A 19,489-nucleotide genomic window follows, 5' to 3' on the forward strand; every position below is an offset into this window, starting at 1 on the left:
CCAATTTCTTCATAGAAACTTTTTCTTCATAGAAACTGTACCTCTATTTCTTTCAGAAAGGTGCTGTTATTGTAGATAACACTGAATGCTGGTTATATTCCTGTGCCAGCTTACCTAAACCTTCTACTGCTGGCTCATATCCAGCAATAAGATCCTGCCCAAAATATACCATGTCTGCAAATCATGGCAGAGCTCAGCTCTAAGAGTGGATTTTCACATCTAGAAGTGGTTTGTAGTTGTTGACTAGCCAAGAATCAAGAAACTACATTGACATAATGCACTGGTTTTATTAGAACTGAAATCCTGACGTTTCAAAAAATATAAAAAAAGATGTATATCTTTCAGTTTGTAACTCACTGACTTGTGACTTGAGGAAGATCCAGGAACTGTTTTTTTATTGCAGTTCAATGCTTTTGGACACAGATTTATTTCAACCCACAGGTGTACAAACAAAAAGCATGCTTACATTTTGTATTTGCTACCAAAAAAAAGCATTTTTTTTTACCTATCTCAGCTGTAAGAAATGATTTATACACTGCTGCCATCCTCTGGCAGAAGACTACCTGAGATGATTCTAGAAAGAATATCTAAAATCCATCCACTGTTAGGAGTGCTTCCACAGCAAGTGTTCAGTGTGGGATGGTAACGTTTTCTTCACTCGCTTTTTATGCAGCATCCTCATGATATAACCATGGGACCAATATCCTGTGTTTTCCCTTAAGTCCTGTCTTTTCTCAGACTGGCAGAAGATTGCACTGTAAGCCACTTAACACAACACAGGGCTGCACTACCCTTGTTTTTGACTGAAAAGCAAACATATATTTGGAAGGCTGTTAGCAAGAATACAGGTAACTTGCAATTTACACACTTAACTTTGCACAATCAGCTTTATGCGCTTGGGGAATTTAAAAAGGTGATGGGCATCTGAGGGGAAAAACTTTGGCAATCCACCTGCTGTTGAACCTAATGTGCTTTGACCATATGTGTTTTTGGCTATAGGTGTTCTCCATGGAACACAATCCCCGTGTAAGTTGAGAGTGGCCTGGGATGCCATGTAACGTTTCCCAGCTTTTCTTTCTGGACATCTTCTGAACAGATGGAAGCGTCTCAAGAAAAACTCCTGACGCTTAAACACCAATGCTGTTACCAGCTACATAGAAGGAGCTCATGTTCCGGCAAGATCCACTGATATTAAAAGGCACGGCTAACTTCAGCCCACTAATTTCAATGGGTCTATTCTGAGTACCACTCAGTTGTCTACAGCACATGGTCTTTAGTAGAGCCTTTTCTGCATCCAGTCAGTAAGACCCAACTCTTCAAAAACCTGTGGTGCCCGATTTATAATTTTACTCATGTCCAGAAGGAAAACTGATGAGGTACTTTGCAAAATGGGGACCTTAATAGTGTGAGTGAGTATTCTAAAAAACTCATGGTACATTATGCATAGATAGCATACAATGGGTCACACAATCACTGCATCCAATATATTATCTCAGTGGGACAAGTTACAGTTACCGATTATACACCAATCTCTCACCCACAATAAATGATATGTAAAACAAAGAAAAACATTTTAACTTTATTATTATTTCACTGATTCTTAAAAGTTAAAGCAAGACACGGAGCATAAGTCACCACGATTCTTTGGCCAATGCAGGTACTATTGATCAGGCTTATATAAAACAATTCTTTAAAAAGTTTGTAGCAAAGTAATTGATGAGTCATGGTCAAATCTGTTTGTCTGAAGAAGTGAGACCCAGAGTGGCCTCTGAGGTAACAAGCAATTCTTCTGTGCTAGTTGTGTAGGGAGATAGCAATGGCACAACGGTATACAGCTCCCTCTCCAAAAGACTATGTTGTGTCTTCCTCCAGGGCTTGAATGATTTCATTTTTACCTAATAATAAATCCCTTTAAAATGAAAACTTTTCCTACAGACATCTCTATGCTTTTTCATCTTCTGAAACATCAATATGGTTATAGAACTTCCAGGCCTTCAAATTGCAGCCTTTTAAGATTGTTCCTAGCTGTTTCCCAGGCCCCACTGCATAAGTATAAGGAAATCCTACTCCTTTTTTCCTTTCGTAGATGGCATGCATCGTCTGCTCCCATTTCACTGGTGAAACCAACTGCTTCACTAACAAGCGCTGGATCTGTTTCGGTTCAGTGTATCTCCGGTTTTCCACATTTGAATAGACAGGGATGAGAGGCTTCTGAATATTAATTGAGTTGAGGGCTTCAGACAAAGGTCCCATTGCTGGTTCCATAAGTTGTGTATGAAAAGCACCACTGACTGGCAGCATTTTCACTCTCACAAATGAGTATTTTTTTGAATTTTGCTGCAAAAACTCCAAAGCCTGAAATAAAAATGAAACAGAACACTGAACCACAAAAACAGAGTTACTGCCTTCAATCTAGGACTGCTGTTAATGTCATTTGGCTCTTAGGAAAACCCTATAAATTCATTGTGGCCTACAAGTCAAGAGGACACCACGAAGAATGGAAGAAATTTAATGATTATTTAGCTAAATTTGTTAAGCTAAAATAACTGGAAATAGCGTCCAGATACTTAATGGGCTTAGGATTGTATTTATGTTAACTGATAAAATAATATGTCTAATACAAGAAGGAGAAAATTTAAATATGTTAACGTTTAATTTAAAGGGTATTAAAATTGGGATTTGGAAAACCGTTATAAGGATATGCAATGAAATTCAACTAAGGGGAAAGGAGGAAGTCGTTTTACAAAGTAAATAACTGTTATTTTCAATAAGGTTATGATTTATGTTTGTTATGTTTTGTTTGTTTTATGTTTTTGTTTGTCGTTGATATTGTAAAAACTAATAAAATTTTTGCGGAAAAAAAGAGGACGCATGCCTCCAAGAGGAAGAAAATAAAGAACATAAAAAGCATACAACAGAGACTTAAAACTTTATAGGGAAACGTAAAGTACTGGCTTAGACTTTGCTACCCAAATGTTGGCAGGTGGCTTTTATACCTGAATTGCATTTGTTGTGTTTCCATTTTTGTTTTATACCAAGGGTAGCCAATGTGGTGCTCTCCATATGTTGTTGGAATACATCTCTGATCATCCCTGACTATTGGCCATGCTGCCTGGGGCTGAGGAGAGCTTTGTTCAAAACATTTGGAGAGCACTAGGTTGCTACATGCGCTTTACATCATCACTGCATGTCAGTTAGATCCTGTTGCCAGGTGACAGGCTTCAATTCTAATCCCAATTACAAGCGGCTGCCTTTGAATATTGTTCAGAAACTTCAGAATGTAGCTGCACAGCTGTTGGCCGGGGTTAGCAGAACAGCATGCATTGGGAATATTAAGGAGCTCCACCAGTCAGCGCCTATGTTCAATCCGAGGGACTGATGCTTAACTTTAAAGCTAGAAAAACTTACAGTCGGGGAAACCAGGGAGCCCCTTTCACTATGAGGTCATCTGGCCCTGATATCACCTCTGTCTGAGGAGGGCTGCCCTTTTCCCACTGCAAATGTGCTAGTCTGTAAGACCTGTTTGGCTAAATCTATTGTACTCCCCCCCCTTTAGAAATCAGTGAAAATCTTTTCATTGCTCCTTTGATTTCAAACAGTAACTTATTTTTAATGCTGTTCTTCTGCTAGTCTTACTACTATTATTCTTATTATAGTGAAATGGTTTTAAATGTGTTTATTATTTTAAAAAATTTAATATATCAATTGACGGCTATTAGTATAGGTACTTTGCATGTTAAAAAAAGCAGGATAAAAATACAATTCATATAACAAGCAAGCAAACTTCTCCCCTCAAAATACAGAATATGTCTAAGTACTACTGTTCTCTTGGCTGTCAGCAATGCTACTGAAAACCCCACAAATTTCAAGATATTCAGAACCATTATTTTGAAATAATACCTGCAAATGTCCTGCAATGACTCTGCTGCCTGGAAACAAGTAGTTTGAAACTTCACATACAGGATTTTCAATTCCCAATGACTTGCAATATTCACGAGCTTCCAAGCAAGCAGTGACATAATTTGAATTATGCCGGCCAATAACAGATAACATTCCACTTGGGACAGCTTCTGATGCCTCCTGCATGGCTTCAGCACGCACCTTCACCGCATATAAGGCTAAAGAAAAGAAAGAAACTCTAAGAGGACTTAACTTCAGCATAAGATAAATGGAAGCTACAAAGAAAAATAGCTGTGACTTTACAAACTCAAATGCATGTTTCCATGTAACTATTACACAGATAGAGAGGTAAAAACTCTGAAATGTTCAGTTACACAATATCGTATTCTGTGATGTAGAGTAGCAGCTTTCAAACTTTTTTTACTTCTGGGGAACCCTTTCCAAATCAAACTGACCACCACAGTACTTGCATGTGGTGCAGAAGATTCTGGGACCTGTTCCAGAGTGCACAGTCAGTTATAAAGAACACTGGCTAGGCTGCTGTCCGCCATGAACAGAAAGCACACTGCGGAACACACCCATGCAGCTGTGTGGTCCTTGTCCACAACTGAAGAACATCTGATACACATCCACAGAGTTCAGGGGTTCCCTAAAACACCACTAATGTAGATTCAAGATGACCAGAACCTAAGTATCCAGGGAAATTAAGCATGAAAGGCTGGCAATCTGGATTCTTGCAACAGGGACCCAAATGTACTGGTATATTTTTTCATGCTTTCACTCTGGTTAACATAGATAGGCTGCATTCACGTAACATGCCAAGCCATGCCTAAGGAAATTTAGTCATTTAGACATCACACCAAACTCTCATTTAGCATGGCATAAACAAGTCTAGCCTCCTAGACCTCCAGGTGAGACTCGAAAAATTAGAATATCGTGGAAAGGTTCATTTATTTCAGCAATTCAACTTAAAATGTGAAACTAATCTATGAGATAGACTCATGACATGCAAAGCGAGATATGTCAAACCTTTATTTGTTATAATTGTGATGATTATGATGTACAGCTGATGAAAACCCCAAATTAACAATCTCAGAAAATTAGAATATTAAATAAAATCAGCAAAACAAGGATTGCAAATAGAGCAATATTGGACCTCTGAGAAGTAGAAGCATGCATATGTACTCAGTACTTGGTTTGGCCCCCTTTTGCATCAATTTCTGCCTCAATGCGGCGTGGCATGGATGCTATCAGCCTGTGGCACTGCTGAGGTGTTATGGAAGACTAGGATGCTTCAATAGCAGCCTTCAGCTCTTCTACATTGCTCAGTCTCATGTCTCTCATCTTTCTCTTGGCATGAGTCTATCTCATATATTAGTTTCACCTTTTAAGTTGAATTACTGAAATAAATGAACTTTCCATGATATTCTAATTTTTCGAGTTTCACCTGTAAATGTTGCTTCCCACGTCACCAGAGCTGGGAAAGGGGAGGCACACAAGCCAGAGAAGCTGGGCTCATGCACGCTATGCTAAAACATAGTTCAGTGTGATGTCCAATGTAGTCTATGCTTTTCCACATCTGAATTAACAAACTAGCAAACAGAAACCACAGTTTGAAGTGAATTTGTCATCCATGGCTTAGCACGCCTTTTGGGTGTTTGGAAGCTCAAACCATGGTTTCAGTTAATAAAGTTCATACAAGTCATGATTTGGCATAATGCTCAACTAAGCTACTGTCTGCCCCAAACTGTATTTATGTCAATAGAAGCTAGACTTCAGACTAGTTGAAGCAACTTTCCTGCAAGCGATGATATTTAAATTCAGAATCTTACAACTTATTCCCAATATGTCTATGAAGATATTAATACAAGAAATCCTCACATTTTTATCTACTGCAAAGTTGGTTATACTTTTGTACACATTATATAGACTTGTTCTGAATTTTAATTTTACTTACTTATTACTTAAATAGCACAAAGATGTAACACATAAAGTTGAGGAAGAAATAAAATAGCTGGACACTAAAATACCCTTCACTCAGTGGTGGAGGAAGAGGAGTGTGAGGAGAGCGCACCGCCCCCAGCAGCGCAGTCCCAGTGGGGTTCCATCGCGACTACCTTCCCGCCCGCACTGGGCACCACACCCCTGCAGGCGGCATGCCCCACCCCCATCTGCTCTTCATACCCTCGGTGCCAGAGCATGAAGCTCTGCCACTGCCTTCACTAGCAGAGGACCACACAGAATTGTGTGCCAAGACTAATGCGCCAGAGTCAGCAACACCGAGTTGTCTGCTGGCACCTGAGGCGCATGTGCACGTGGGCAGCCATCACCACTGGAACCAAGCAGGGCCATGCTGCTCTGCCTCCCCACTTGCAAAAGGAGGAGCCCAGCCAAAGAGCCTTGGCATGTGAATCCCACTCCCCCAATGCTGGCCAGGCAGCCATTCAGCAAGGGGGCTGGAGATGCAGCAGTGAGGCTGGGCTCCAGGGCCCAGAGACCCCCAGCAGCAGACAGGGCAGGATGGGGATCCCAGGGGGGTGCCTGGTTTGTGCCCCGCCCCCAAATTGTGCACCTGGGGCTACACCCCCCCTGCCATGCACCCCGGCTACATGCTATCCTTTCATTGCAAAGATTTTAGATAAACATTTAATATGAAAGCGCAAGGGTACTTTCTTGATACCTTCTGCATAGTCTATGGCTCCTGCAAAAACAAGGGCTGCATATTCTCCAATGCTGAATCCAGCAGCTGCCACACAGCTCTCCACTACCTGTAGAAATTTAAAAAGTCTCCAGTAAGTAACAATTGAAAGTGATCCAGAAACACCCTACGCAGTTCACATAGTGTGAGAAACGCAGGAACGGCACCCCACCCCCTGGGCACTGTCAATTGTGGCGCAGCCTGCTTCTTTCTCCTTGGCACAGAGAAAGCGGGTAGAGGAAAGTCTCCCTCCCTCTCTCCTAACATAGAATTCTAGCGAAGCATCCCAGGGAGCTGAACGTTGGGAGACTTTGGGGCAGACAAAACCCAAGTGCTTCACGTAGTCAAACTACAGCACTCCCTCCTACAGGAGGTGGCGGCCTTTAAAAGAGGATTGGCATGTCCAAAGTCCGGCGCTGGGGCCTCATCCGGCCCGCCGGTTCGTTTAATCCGGCCTCTGGCAGTTTATTTCCTGGGGGGGGGGGTGGAATCTAAGAAAAAGCACAACATCAATCCTTAAAAAAGGTCAATAACTTTGGTCGGCCCTCAGGCAAGTTCACTTCATCAAATCTGGCCCTCTTTGAAGAAAGTTTGGACACCCCTGGATTAGACAAATGGAGGTGAGGATGGGGCAACCCACGGCCACCCCAGTCAGAGGCAGTCAGTGGTTCTGAATGCCAGTTGCTGGAAGCCCTGGGGGTGGGAGATGCTCCTGCTCTGCCCCCTGCCTTCCCACCCCAGAGGCGGGCGCCTGCTCTAGCTGAGCCTCCTGCCTGGCCGGGGGCTGGACTAGATGCCCCCGGGGTGCCCCCTTCCTAAGGCCCCGCCGGCCCCTCACCCTGGGCTGCTCCTGGTGCAGCTTCTCCACGGCGGCCAGGGAGCTGACGAAGACGGCGGGCTGGCTGTGCACGGTGCGCTCCAGCTGGGCGCCGGGCCCTTCGCAGCAGAGGCCGAGCAGGTCGTAGCCCAGGACGCCCTCGGCCACGCGGTACAGCTCCCGCACGTTCGGGTAGCGCAGGAGCCCGCGGCCCATGCCCACGAACTGGCTGCCCTGGCCGGGGAAGAGCAGCACCGAAGCCTCCTCGGGAGCCCGGCGCGCCTTCCCGCCAGGCCCCGACCGCGGCGCCTCGTCCTCCGCCGCCGCCGCCGCCGCCGCCGCCGCGTCCCGCAACAGCCCCGCCGCGCTCGCCGCCTCCCCCGCGCCGGGGGGCCTCGGGGCTCCGCCTCGGCTGAGCCATCGCCGCAGGGCCGGGAAGGGGAGAGCGCGGCCTGCGGAGAGGCCCGGCGGCAGCAGGCGCGGCGCGGCGGAGGTCGCCATGGCAACGGGAGCCTCCTTCCGCGCGCGGCGCTGGGAAGCGAGAAATGCAAGGCCCGGTCCGTTAGCAAAAAGCTTCCCCCGCCGCGGCCTGGAAACCCGAGCCGTAGAAAAGAGGGTTCCACCCCACCCAAGGTCCCCCCTCTCTCTCTACACGTGCTCGTGTGGTAGACACGTATCTACCACAAAAACACAGAGGCACAAATCCACTGGCACGTATGGCTCTGAGGAGTAGATATGTGCCAGGTTGTTGCGTGTGTGTGCTGTGAGTCACAGAATTAAAGAGACACAGACTTTTCTAGATTCGTATATGTTTAAAGTGTGAAGATGTTAAGGGAGATAAAGGTAAAGGGACCCCTGACCATTCGGTCCAGTCGTGACCGACTCTGGGGTTGCGCGCTCATCTCGCTTTATTGGCCGAGGGAGCCGGCGTACAGCTTCCGGGTCATGTGGCCAGCATGACTAAGCCGCTTCTGGCAAACCAGAGCAGTGCACGGAAACGCCGTTTACCTTCCCGCCGGAGCGGTACCTATTTATCTACTTGCACTTTGACATGCTTTTGAGCTGCTAGGTTGGCAGGAGCAACGGGAGAGCTCACCCGTCGTGGGGATTCGAACCGCCGACCTAATGATCGGCAAGTCCTGGGTTCTGTGGTTTAACCCACAGCGCCACCCATATCCCGTTAAGGGAGATAGATACACCTTAATCCAATCTTTGGTATCTGAAGAAGCGTACATGCACACGGAAGCTTATACCAAGAACAAACTTAGTTGGTCTCTTAAGGCGCTACTGGACATTTTAAATATTTTTTTATATATATTTCGACTGCATCAGACCAACATGGCTACCTGAATCTTAATCCAATCTGATAGTCTTTAAGATTCCACAACTTTTTTTCTTTGTTGCAACATAAACATTTCTAATCCCCATAGACATTCTGTTGGTTAACTTTTGATGTGTGCATTTATTTACCTCTTAAGTTCTCTTAAATTTCACATCTAAAAATGCAGTTAGATATACACCTCTGCTTAGAAGTTAAGGCCTGATGAGCTTAGTCTGTGTGTTGAAGTTACCTTTATACTGCTGACAATAAAAAAATAAAGGGCAACTATAAAACAGGAAAGTTTGTGTTTTTCTTTCATGACCATAGTGTTCAAAATTAGTTTTAGCTTAAATGGTGGGATCAATAGGGAGGAGTTATGAGTCCAGATAATCAATTTACTCCAAACATGCCTGCAGCTGAATTGCCACCATCTTCTCGAGCACCTTGCCCCCCCCCCCAGCTGTCACCTGAAGGTCTCCAAGCCACTTACAGCAAAGGAAAATATGCATTGCTTAAAGCCATAGGCTCTCACCTGGGAGCCTATCTCTTTTCTGCTACCTCCATCTCCCGCATTTGCCTTAAACCTTCAGAATTTCTTGGAGGGCTTTCTTGCAGTTCCTAAAATAAAATAAAATAAAAAGCACGCATTGGCTCAGCTGTGATGTGGCAGAGAGAAAAGGGAAAAGGCCGTTTCCGCCAAAGGACCAGGTTTTGAAGCAGTGGTTCTCCAAGGGTGTTGCAGGAGAGAATGGCAAGTGTGGCAGGAAGATTCAAGGACAATCAAAGAAACATCTAGACATTTTAGCCTAGTCTTGTATAGGTAAAGGTAAAGGGACCCCTGACCATTAGGTCCATTCATGGCTGACTCTGGGGTTGCGGTGCTCATCTCGCTTTATTGGCCGAGGGAGCCGGCGTACAGCTTCTGGGTCATGTGGCCAGCATGACTAGCAAACCAGAGCAGCGGACAGAAATGCCGTTTACCTTCCCGCCGGAGCGGTACCTATTTATCTACTGGCACTTTGACGTGCTTTCGAACTGCTAGGTTGGCAGGAGCAGGGACTGAACAACGGGAGCTCACCCCGTCACGGGGATTTGAACCACCGACCTTCTGATGGGCAAGCCCTAGGCTCTGTGGTTTAACCCACAGCGCCACCCGCGTCCCTTAGTCTTCTATACTATGCCATCAAAATAATTTTTTGTGGACACACAACCAGAAACTGTATCCACGCCTCTCTTTAAGAGCATTGGCTATTCTACAGTTCACAACACATTGTTGCGAGAAGGGATTTTCAAATATGAAGGATGTGAAGAGAAAAAGGAAATGAGACTCTCTTTGTCTCAAAGTAGACCTAATGTCAATGAGATGACCCGGCAAAAGCAAACTCAGGCCTCTCACTGAAGTTTTCAGCCATACTTAAGGCACCTGTATCTGAAGAAGTATCTGAAGAAGTGTGCATGCACACGAAAGCTCATACCAATAACAAACTTAGCTGATCTCTAAGGTGCTACTGGAATTTTTTTTATTTTATGTCGATTAAGGCACCTGTGTAAGAGGCTCGTGCATAACTGCATTCTGCTGCGGTTGCTTCCTGTTCTCTTGCAGATGCATTGTGTTATACTTTCTGGATGCCCCGTGGTCCTATGATGAAATGGTTGCGTTCTGTGTTATAAATCAGGCGCTGCTAGGAGTGGCTTTTTTCTGTTTCCCAAAGCATTTCCAAAGCGCCTCTTGCTTGCTCTCCACGGCATCGAGATGGGCGCGCCCCCTGCTCCCTTCTCCGCCTCCCGCCCGCCCAGTGGGCCGCTCCCTCGCTTCCTTTCCCACAACCCTTTCGCTTTCCCCGAGCAGCGAGGTCAGCGGAGGAAGCAGCAGCAGCAGCAGCAGACGCAGGTACGGGATCCGACGCCTTTGAGAGCGCTTGCTCCAGCAGATGCGCACTGAGGACTAGGAGCGTGGGCAGGTTCCTAGGACCTGTAGAGCTGGAAGGGATCCCCCGGTCATCTAGTCCAACCCCCCCTGCAATGCACGAACCTGCCACGTGGGGTTCGAACCCGCGACCTTGAGATTTAAGAGTTTCAAGGTCTCCCGACTGAGCCGTCCTGAACCTCTGCTTAAAAACCTCCAGGATGAAAGGAAAGGAAAGGAAAGGAAAGGAAAGGAAAGGAAAGGAAAGGAAAGGAAAGGAAAGGAAAGGGTCCATATAAAGGCAAAGGCACGAGGAGTTGTGCCTAACTTGGGAAGGGCGTTACCCACAGCTTGCGAGGAAGGCAGGGGCTCCGCCGAGTCGGGCGCGTATCCCCGATGGTCCTCCTGCTGCCAGAGATATTGTTACCTGGCTGCCCTGAGCCGGTAGCGTAGTAACCGCTGAAAAGGCGGCGTGAAATCCTGGCAGCGCATCTCCCGCGGCCCATCTGGGCGATCCCGCGGGCGAGCAAGTTTGTAGAAGTCAGCGACTGAAAACGGAAGGCTGGAGAGATGCCGCCTGGTCTCCTCAGCTGCCAACATAGAAACTAAATAGGAGAAAGCAAACCCCGCAACTTGCTGCAGAGGATGGGTTGGGGTGCTACTCCAGCCCCCCCCTTCCAGGCTTCTCCTAAAGAGTAGGGGGTCCTCTAGCACCTCTGTATTGTCTAGATAAATCTCTTCCATCCCCTCCTGGAGACTTGGAACAATTTGCCCAATGCCTTGATAAACCACAGCAATTGAATAAAGAGCTGTATTTATAACTTGTTCAGAGTTTTTTTAGGGGGTGGGGGCAGTTACAGCAAAGCAGCCCACCATCACCAGCCTGTTCACCCAAAACTAACTGCCTAGCACCCACGATTTCAATGGGCTACGGTCATTGGGGTTGAATCAATTGCGTATTAGGGCTGTTTGGTGAGGTGTGCTTTTTCTTGAAAAGTTAACCTTGCTTTGGGTTCTTCTACAATTCCACAGTGGCTCAGAGCATTCAACAGGAGAGAAGCAACTTTATAAATCGGCCTTTGTTGCTGCCTTTTTAAGGCCAGGGCTCCGGAGGCCTTCATAGCTGTGTGTTAATTCACTGGATGATTTCTTTTAACACTTTGTTTCAGCAGCTGAATTTCTGCATGCCGTTCAGCTTTAAAGACACACGTTAGACAGCAGCTACCTTCACAACTGGGAGTTGGTACTTGGCTATAACAAAGCAAGTTTGCAAGCAGGAGTTGTAGGGGTTAAGTGTCTAAAGAAAGCAGAAACCTGACTGGTAGAGCAGGTGCTGATTCTGACATGCTTAACTCCCACACTAGCCTGAAGCAGTTTTAAAAAATTTGAATGGAGTAGCATGGATTTCAATGATGATTTGCACTGGAGACTGAAAGTGATGACTGCCTGAATTTAATTTACAGGAGATTAAATGTTTTGTGATTATCGTTCTGTAGCAACACGTTTTACCATCCTTTGGCAAATCTCCATGAAGATTTTTAGGGATGTCACCCTCTTCGGCCACCACACCTGGCCCTGCTCTTCTCCCTTGGCCAGCACGGAATTCAGCAGATAAAGCTTTTCTTGGCCTGCAAGAAAGTGCTGAGAAAAATTCACATGTAAAATGTGGAGCTGCTATTAAAGGCCAGAAATAAAAGGAGGCAATCGGTTCACTTGCCACCTTTTGTTTCTGGTCTTGGCTTTGAGCCCTTAACAGTAGCCTAACTTTCTACCAGTTCAGTTTTTGGCATAGCTGTCAACTTTTCCCTTTTTTAAAGGGAAATTCCATTATTCCGAATAGGATTCCTCGCAAGAAAAGTGAAAAGTTGAGAGCTATGGTTTTTGGTTGTTGAAGAAGCACTGGGGCTAAGGGATTAATAGGGCAAAGACCAAAATATCCTCCCTTATCCGATGAACAGTTAGAACACAGAAATGAATAAAAACAAATGTGAGGACACAAGGGACCAGAAAATGAAGTAATTTATCCTAACTCAGCAGAGTAGAGCTAAGGGGAGAGCGTGCAGTTTTCACTTCCTCAGGTCAGTTGTTGTTGTTGTTAGAATTTATATACCGCCCTATACCTGGAGGTCTCAGGGCAGTTGACAGAGTCTCAGTGGGGGCACTTCACTTGCTAATTTCTAGCCTGCCAAGCGGCTGTTAAAGGCACATTCTTTTTGGGTGGATTCTTAGTCCAGAATGAATTTCCCAACCTGCATAGACTTTCTTTGCTCCTGGATTGGTTAAAGTGTAGCAATTAACCCCTACTATGTCCAGTGAGTGATTCTTATCCAAATTAAGCAGATTCACTTAAATAAATGGATTTGGGTTGCTTGTCAATTGATTTCAGCCAGTCCACTTTGCAAATGAACAACTTTGGGTGGTACCGTTACTTGGAGTGGGGGCAGCAGAAGCGGCTTTTTATTATACCCATTTTCTTCCCTTGTCCCACTTGAACTAGCTATTACAAAACAGAGTGAATGTGTAAAATGGCTGCAGTTCAGCCACAACCATTACATGGAGAGATTACATAAAAAGGGTGATAAGTTTTGCAAACATTATGAAACAAGTCCGATTTCACAGGACAAATTGATATGAGTGGAAAGGTCTCTACTTGTTTAACTGATCACGTCTCTTACTTTTGAAGCCACTTTTTTCCTGTTAGGCTTGTTGTAGAAGCATTGTAATAACTTACACAACCTCTGCCCTATTTTACCAAATGTATTATGTAGAGAGTTCAAATTACACTGAAGAGAGGAGGATGGGCGTTTTTCTTTAGCACATTTGCCTCCAGTAGGGAATTAATTCTCATTCCCGTGGTTGGCAGAGTCAATATCTTAAAAACCCCTGGCCCTGATGTTCCTGTGCCTTTCATAGTGAACCTGGATATAGAGAAATGAAACAATCAACATTTTTTCCTGGCGTGGAGATAACATGATGGGAAGCATTTACTTTTTGCATGTTGGTCCGCTGCTGGTGTTGTAATAAATAAATAAAAAATCCTAATTATTTGCACAAACAATTTATTGACTATGGCAGGAAGGATAACCTAGTGAGGTACAGTGGAATCTTTACCATGTCAACTCAGAAGTATGTCCCATTGAATTCAATGGGGCTTCCTTCCAGGCAAGTGAGGTTAGGATTGCTGCCATAGAGCATGTCCAGAAATTCACGTTCATAAAACAGGCAGGTGGAGTATATGTGAACTCTGAGCTTTTTTTACCTTGCTGCACCCAAAAAGAGCCTTTTCTAAGTATGCTAAGCAACAGTTAGAACAATTAATTGGAACAAGTTATACGGGTTTCTGTAACACCTTCCTGTGTCTGATGCTGTTTCTAAGGCTTGGCCTCCTCTCAGGTAATACTTCCATTACCATATTTGCTGTAATACCTTTCTTCTGGGAAAGTTGCAACCTTCATCCTCTTCTTTCCACCTAAATCTAATTGAATCCCATTTGCACTTTAAAAAATGCTGAATTGCACACGCGCACATGGATTGGTAACCACAGACAGCTCAAGTGGAGAGTAATAGTCCTGCTCTATTCTGCCACACCTGGAATTCTGTGTCCAGTTCATGGATGCTTTAGTTGAGATTTCCTGCATTGCAGGGGGTTGGACTAGATGACCCTAGAGGTCCCGTCCAACTCTACGATTCTATGATTCTACATGTTTGGGACTCACCAATCAAACACTACAGAGTTTTTTGTATGAACTGAAAACACGCAGCACTGTTCAATAGAATCAGTTCCCCACCTTCAGTCTTTGGAAACCAGTTGAGGCGGCCAGTTTGTTGCTGCAGCAGGGCAGCAACCCTTCCTTGCTTTCGAACCCTCAGCCACTGGCACGCAAAGGCATATAGGCCCAACTATCACCTTTTCTGCACTGCTAATATTTTGTTGGTATTTGTGAAACTGCACTTTGCAAAGTCAACTCTCACCCAGTTTGCATATTTGTTTCAGAAATGGAAGCGCTTCCCTCATGGGCTCCTGCTGTTGCTTTCACACTCTTGCCAAACGCCGGGAGCATTTGGGGAAGTAGGATTGTCAAGAAAGAACTGCCCACGTGGTATGAATCACTGGAGAAGCCATCTTGGCGCCCCCCCAACTGGGTTTTCCCACCTGTCTGGGGAGCATTATATTCGTCAATGGGGTATGTAGTCTTATATTTACAATATAGTTGTTTACGGCCTTTAAAAATATGTACACTAAGAAATCTGAACTTGCCTAAGTAAATCCCATCAAGCTCTCTTCTGGTTTTGGATATCTGAAGGGATTATGCCCATATTTTACCCTAAGGGCTAACAAACTTGCTTATTAAAAAGAAAATGAAAGTAGAGATTCTTAGCAACATGAAGTTTGAGAATTTTCATGCTCCTGAAGATTGTGGCAAAAGTTCATTTCCAGGTTTTTTTTAGCACTTGCACAGAGATGTAAAGGTTTGATGTCTGCAATCTAGAACTTAAGGGCACAGGCTGAGGTATGTATCACTTGGTACTAGGCCTATAAATATACGTACCTATAAATAATGGTGGAGCATGCACATTTGCTAGTACCAGTGCTGGGGTAGGTGCAGTAGCCCTGTGTGACGCTGCCTTATGACGAGTGAGGCCATTGCTCCAGGTGCATCAGTATTTGTGTTCACTGACTGCTTTCAAACAGGTCTTTTCCAGCAATACTTGGAAATGCCAGGGATCAAACCTGAGTCCTTTTGCATGCAAGACATGTGCTCTCCTGCTGACAGATGGGCCCTTCCTCCAATGCCACATGGCAGTCATAAGATAACTTAGTGTGGCATCACTGCTTCACCTTCTGACAGCACCCCAGACATTTGCTTGCAAGAAACAGCTTCCTTCACAGCTGCAGCCATAGTGTGGTTTGCAGCTGAGAACTTGCTTAGGGAATGGCTGTACAGGAAGTTAGGTAGCCTTGCCCCTCGGTATTTGCATACCTAAGCAATCAATGATAACAATGTTATTTTTTGTACCCTGCCCATCTGACTGGGTTGCCTATTAAAAGCAGGGATTTGAAACCCTGCCACTGGGACCTAGCTAGCAGGACAGGGAGGGGATCCAGTCTGTTTTGAACAGGTTGTTTCCGCAAAGTGTTTTCCACATTGTTCAGTGCCACCTGGTGGAAGAGAATGCAAAAGCTAGTTTTCACAAGCTTAAGATTACACATCTTCTTCTTTGGCAATCACTCATAGCCGAGTAAGATTGTCTTCCATAAACATGGTTTTAACAATGAGCCTGTAAGTGACTGTGGAGGCCAATTCTGGATCCACGTGTCCTTCCAGAGTGGGGACATTGGTTTCCGGGCAGAGTTGATCACGGTGTGGATTTGCCAAGCGTGCCTTCCTCCTAGCATGTTTCTCCCTTGTGTCCTGAGTTCAAGTGTCTTCAAAGTCCATGACACCTTTGGTAAAGGCTGTTCTACAACTGGAGCACTCGCAGACAAGTGTTTCCAAATTGTTGGTGTTTATACTACATTTTTAAAAATTTGCCTTAAGACAGTCTTTAAACCTCTTTTGTTGACTACCAGCATTACGCTTTCCATTTTTAAGTTCAGAATAGAGTAGTTGCTTTGCAAGACGATCATCAGGCATCCGCACAACATGACCAGTCCAACGAAGTTGATGTTAAAGAATCATGTGCCAAATGTCGCATGTAATTGCACATTACACTTAAATGTAAAGCCCTGCTGCTTGAACCACCTCATCTTTTAATGTATGCACATTTATTTCTTACGTCTCACATATGCAGTATGTTCCACCCTTCCTCTAAGAAACTCGTTTTTATCCTTATCAGAGGAGCCTGGCTGTAAATGTCACTGAGCAAGCTTAAGGGCAGAGTAGGAATTTGAGCTTTGGTCTCCTGATTTATGCCAACTGTCTTCACACTCTAATAAGCCAGACCTCCTTGGTTGCGACACTCCCAGTAACGGAATATTCTATTCTCAAAGAGACAGCCAGATGCCTGATGGTTCCTGTCTTTTAGGAGGCAGATTTGGGTGACAGGACATTTTGTTTAGAAAGGCCTTTGGGCAAAGGGCCGAAAGTTTAATAGTTGCATTTCATTTTAGTTAGTTTTAATCTACCTTTTAAGATTATAAACTGTTTTATTTCAGTTCTAATTCTTGTATTTATCAATTTGTTGAAATGTTTTGGGAAGGTAGCAAGTTATGGTTAATAATGGAAGTTTGGGAAACATAACATAGTTATGAAAAACATGGTGACATTAACAAGTGTGAGGAGTATTCAACTGATTTTGGGGTGGGGTGGGTTATTTAGGATTATTGTTAACAGGTTTGTAAAATTTTATACACTTAATAGTTACAGTAACACTGTGCAATATATAGGCATTGGTGGCTTTGTAGAGAAGAATAAGGAGACTTCAGTGTTCTCTAATGGGTCAGGAACCCTGGCAAGGTATGCAAGTATTAGCGTCTCATGACTTTTGCATTATTCTCAGTATGGAGTTTAGGATTTCTGTTAAAGTCCTCACGCACCCAGTCCATTTTCTGACAAAGGACATTTTCCATTCTTTCAGATATGGTTCTTACCTCGTGTGGAGGGAATTGGGAGGCTTCAACGAAAAATCCCTGGTTCCCCTTGGGCTGTACGCAGGAAACCTGGCATTAAATTGGTCATGGGTCCCCATATTCTTCGGAAAGCACCAAACAGGCTGGGTAAGTGGGGGAATGCTCTGTGTCAGTCCATGCCCTTGTGGTTTAGAGCAGTGGTTTGCCAGCTTTCAGCCTTAAGGGAATTCTTTCAGCAATAAATTACCCGCTGGGAAACTTGTATGTGTTGTCAGAGAAATGCTTATTTGTTTTTAATGGATTTTAAAGCATTTTTAACTGCTTAATATTTATAAATCGTTAACCGGTATACAAAAATACAATCCAAAAGCAGCAATTCAACAATAATGGGGTCCAATTTTATGAGTCACGTTACGTCTGGCCAGAAATCTGACTTTCAGAGACATCTGAAGTTGCTGACGGGTGATCCTTCATGTATGGCAGAGGGAAGGAGATTCCGCTGTGCAGAGTTCCTACAATAAGGACTTGGGAATGTGAGCAATAATGAGCACAGATCATGTTGGCGTGCTCAGCCAAAATCCTTGGAGCTTTGGCCATTTGACTTTTTGCTTTACAAAAGCCCATGGATATTTGGGTATGTTGCTGTTAAAGGGGTCAAGTACTACATTGGGTAAATGCCGTGTAATCAGCACAAAAACAAGGCAAAGGGGTGTGTGGCTGAAGTTGCAGTTCTTTGTAGCCCTCTCTGCTCTAGGATCCCATGAAGAACTCATTTTAACGTCACTCATTTCTTTTTCAGGGGCTGGTGACTATATTGCTCACCACAGGAGCAGCAACAGCTACAACTACTGTCTGGTACCATGTCAACAAAACAGCAGCATATTTGATGTACCCTTATTTAGCCTGGCTAACTTTTGCCTCTGTGCTGAACTATCGTATCTGGAAAGACAATCGCAATAAGAAACACCTGTAACACACATTTTTCCAGGGTTTTTTTTTTTTTTAAGAAACATTATCTAAGTTGGATTCCAATTCCACCACCCTAGTGCTTAATCCATATGCTGTCTCAGATTTATTGTTTAATAAATCTAATAAACTTCAGTAACGGACCCAGAAATTGTGATTATTAATGTATTTGTAGCCAGGCTGTCCTTATGTCCACACGTCCTTAATTTGGGATCTGCACTTGGCAAGGTTTGATTTAAAACTGACACACATACGTATGCCCAATTGCATCACAAGAGAGTTTGCAGTCGGATTATGAGCTGTCTTCATTCGGAAAGCACTGTGTTTGAGGCTGCATGCACATTTGACCTGCAGATGCAGCCTTCTGGTAGCCACACGCACTGGTGAACCAGCCCAAAGAATAGCGCTGTAGAAGAAGTCATGGAATTCTTGAGCTTCAAAGGGTCTGGAGGTTCTTCCTGCTGAGATTTTTATAGCGAAACTATAGACCTTTTCTTTAACTTACCTTTAATAGAAAAATATATTGTGTATTTGCGTCTCTCAGCCTACTTAGGAAACCCTTTGGGCTTCCTAAGAGCTGGGTAGAAACTCTTGACGAGACTTGATGATGCTATAAACAAAGCATGGAAGTGGAAGGAGCGCATCCAAGCATTAAAAATGGGAGTATGAATGTAAAAACAGACTGGCTGCTGGATCAGCATCCTGTTTACATGGTGGCCAACCAGATGCCTGTGGTAAGCCTGCAAGCAGGATCTGAGCACGACAGCACTCTTCCCCTCCTGCCGTTTCTAGCAACTGGTATTCAGTAGTGGAGGAAGAAGCTATCCATCGGGGATATGAAGCGATTTAATGGCACCTTATCTGGCAAAAAGAGTGCTGGCAAAATTCAGTATTTTAAAACCCACAGCTCAGTAACAACCAATCCCTTATATTCCCATCTAATGCTGCTTCACAGTAAGTGCTCATGCCAGATGTGGCATTTTGCTCATTTTTAGAGATGGGACAAACAAGACCAGAGCATAGCAATTTGTCAAGGGGGTGAGCTAACAGGCAACCTGATTCTGGCCCTATGTAAAAACCAGTGAGACAAGACTCAGTTTCAAAGCAAAACTTTTTTACTCTGCTGCCATACTGGAGACCCCACTGCAGGGAAGAAACACTGTATTATGGGGGGACATTTTATCTGGCTGGAGTTGTCCAGCTGGCAGAAGATGGGCTGTGTTAAGCAAGAGATGGAAGTCTGTTTGCTGCTTTAAAAAACATGTACTCCTGTCACAAGGTGAACTGAACCACCATCTCTGTTGGCCTGG

At 44.5% G+C, this 19,489-nt stretch overlaps 2 protein-coding genes across 3 annotated transcripts; one reads left to right on the plus strand and one right to left on the minus strand.

Moving 5' to 3' along the window:
- Window positions 1-1,557: 1,557 nt before the first annotated feature.
- On the minus strand, window positions 1,558-7,931 carry MCAT (malonyl-CoA-acyl carrier protein transacylase). Of its 2 annotated transcripts, none has more exons than XM_081007703.1 (4): window positions 7,602-7,931; window positions 6,581-6,668; window positions 3,901-4,118; window positions 1,558-2,355 (listed from the first exon to the last, which is right to left on the minus strand). In XM_081007703.1, exons 1-4 carry the CDS (start codon window positions 7,914-7,916, stop codon window positions 1,942-1,944), a joined length of 1,035 nt encoding a protein of 344 aa, XP_080863829.1. In that variant the 5' UTR covers window positions 7,917-7,931; the 3' UTR covers window positions 1,558-1,941. The 2 variants fall into 2 exon arrangements, with proteins under 2 accessions (XP_080863829.1, XP_080863828.1); XM_081007702.1 differs by having other exon boundaries at window positions 7,437-7,931.
- Window positions 7,932-10,526: 2,595 nt separating this feature from the next.
- On the plus strand, window positions 10,527-18,322 carry TSPO (translocator protein). The gene is made up of 4 exons (XM_081005784.1): window positions 10,527-10,627; window positions 14,637-14,826; window positions 17,222-17,360; window positions 18,013-18,322. The coding sequence occupies exons 2-4, from the start codon at window positions 14,639-14,641 to the stop codon at window positions 18,184-18,186; spliced, it is 501 nt and encodes a 166-aa protein (XP_080861910.1). The 5' UTR covers window positions 10,527-10,627; window positions 14,637-14,638; the 3' UTR covers window positions 18,187-18,322.
- The last annotated feature ends 1,167 nt before the right edge of the window (window positions 18,323-19,489 follow it).

The sequence above is a fragment of the Podarcis pityusensis genome, assembly GCF_964106645.2.
Source record: "Podarcis pityusensis genome assembly, chromosome: 5".
NCBI lineage: Eukaryota > Metazoa > Chordata > Lepidosauria > Squamata > Lacertidae > Podarcis > Podarcis pityusensis.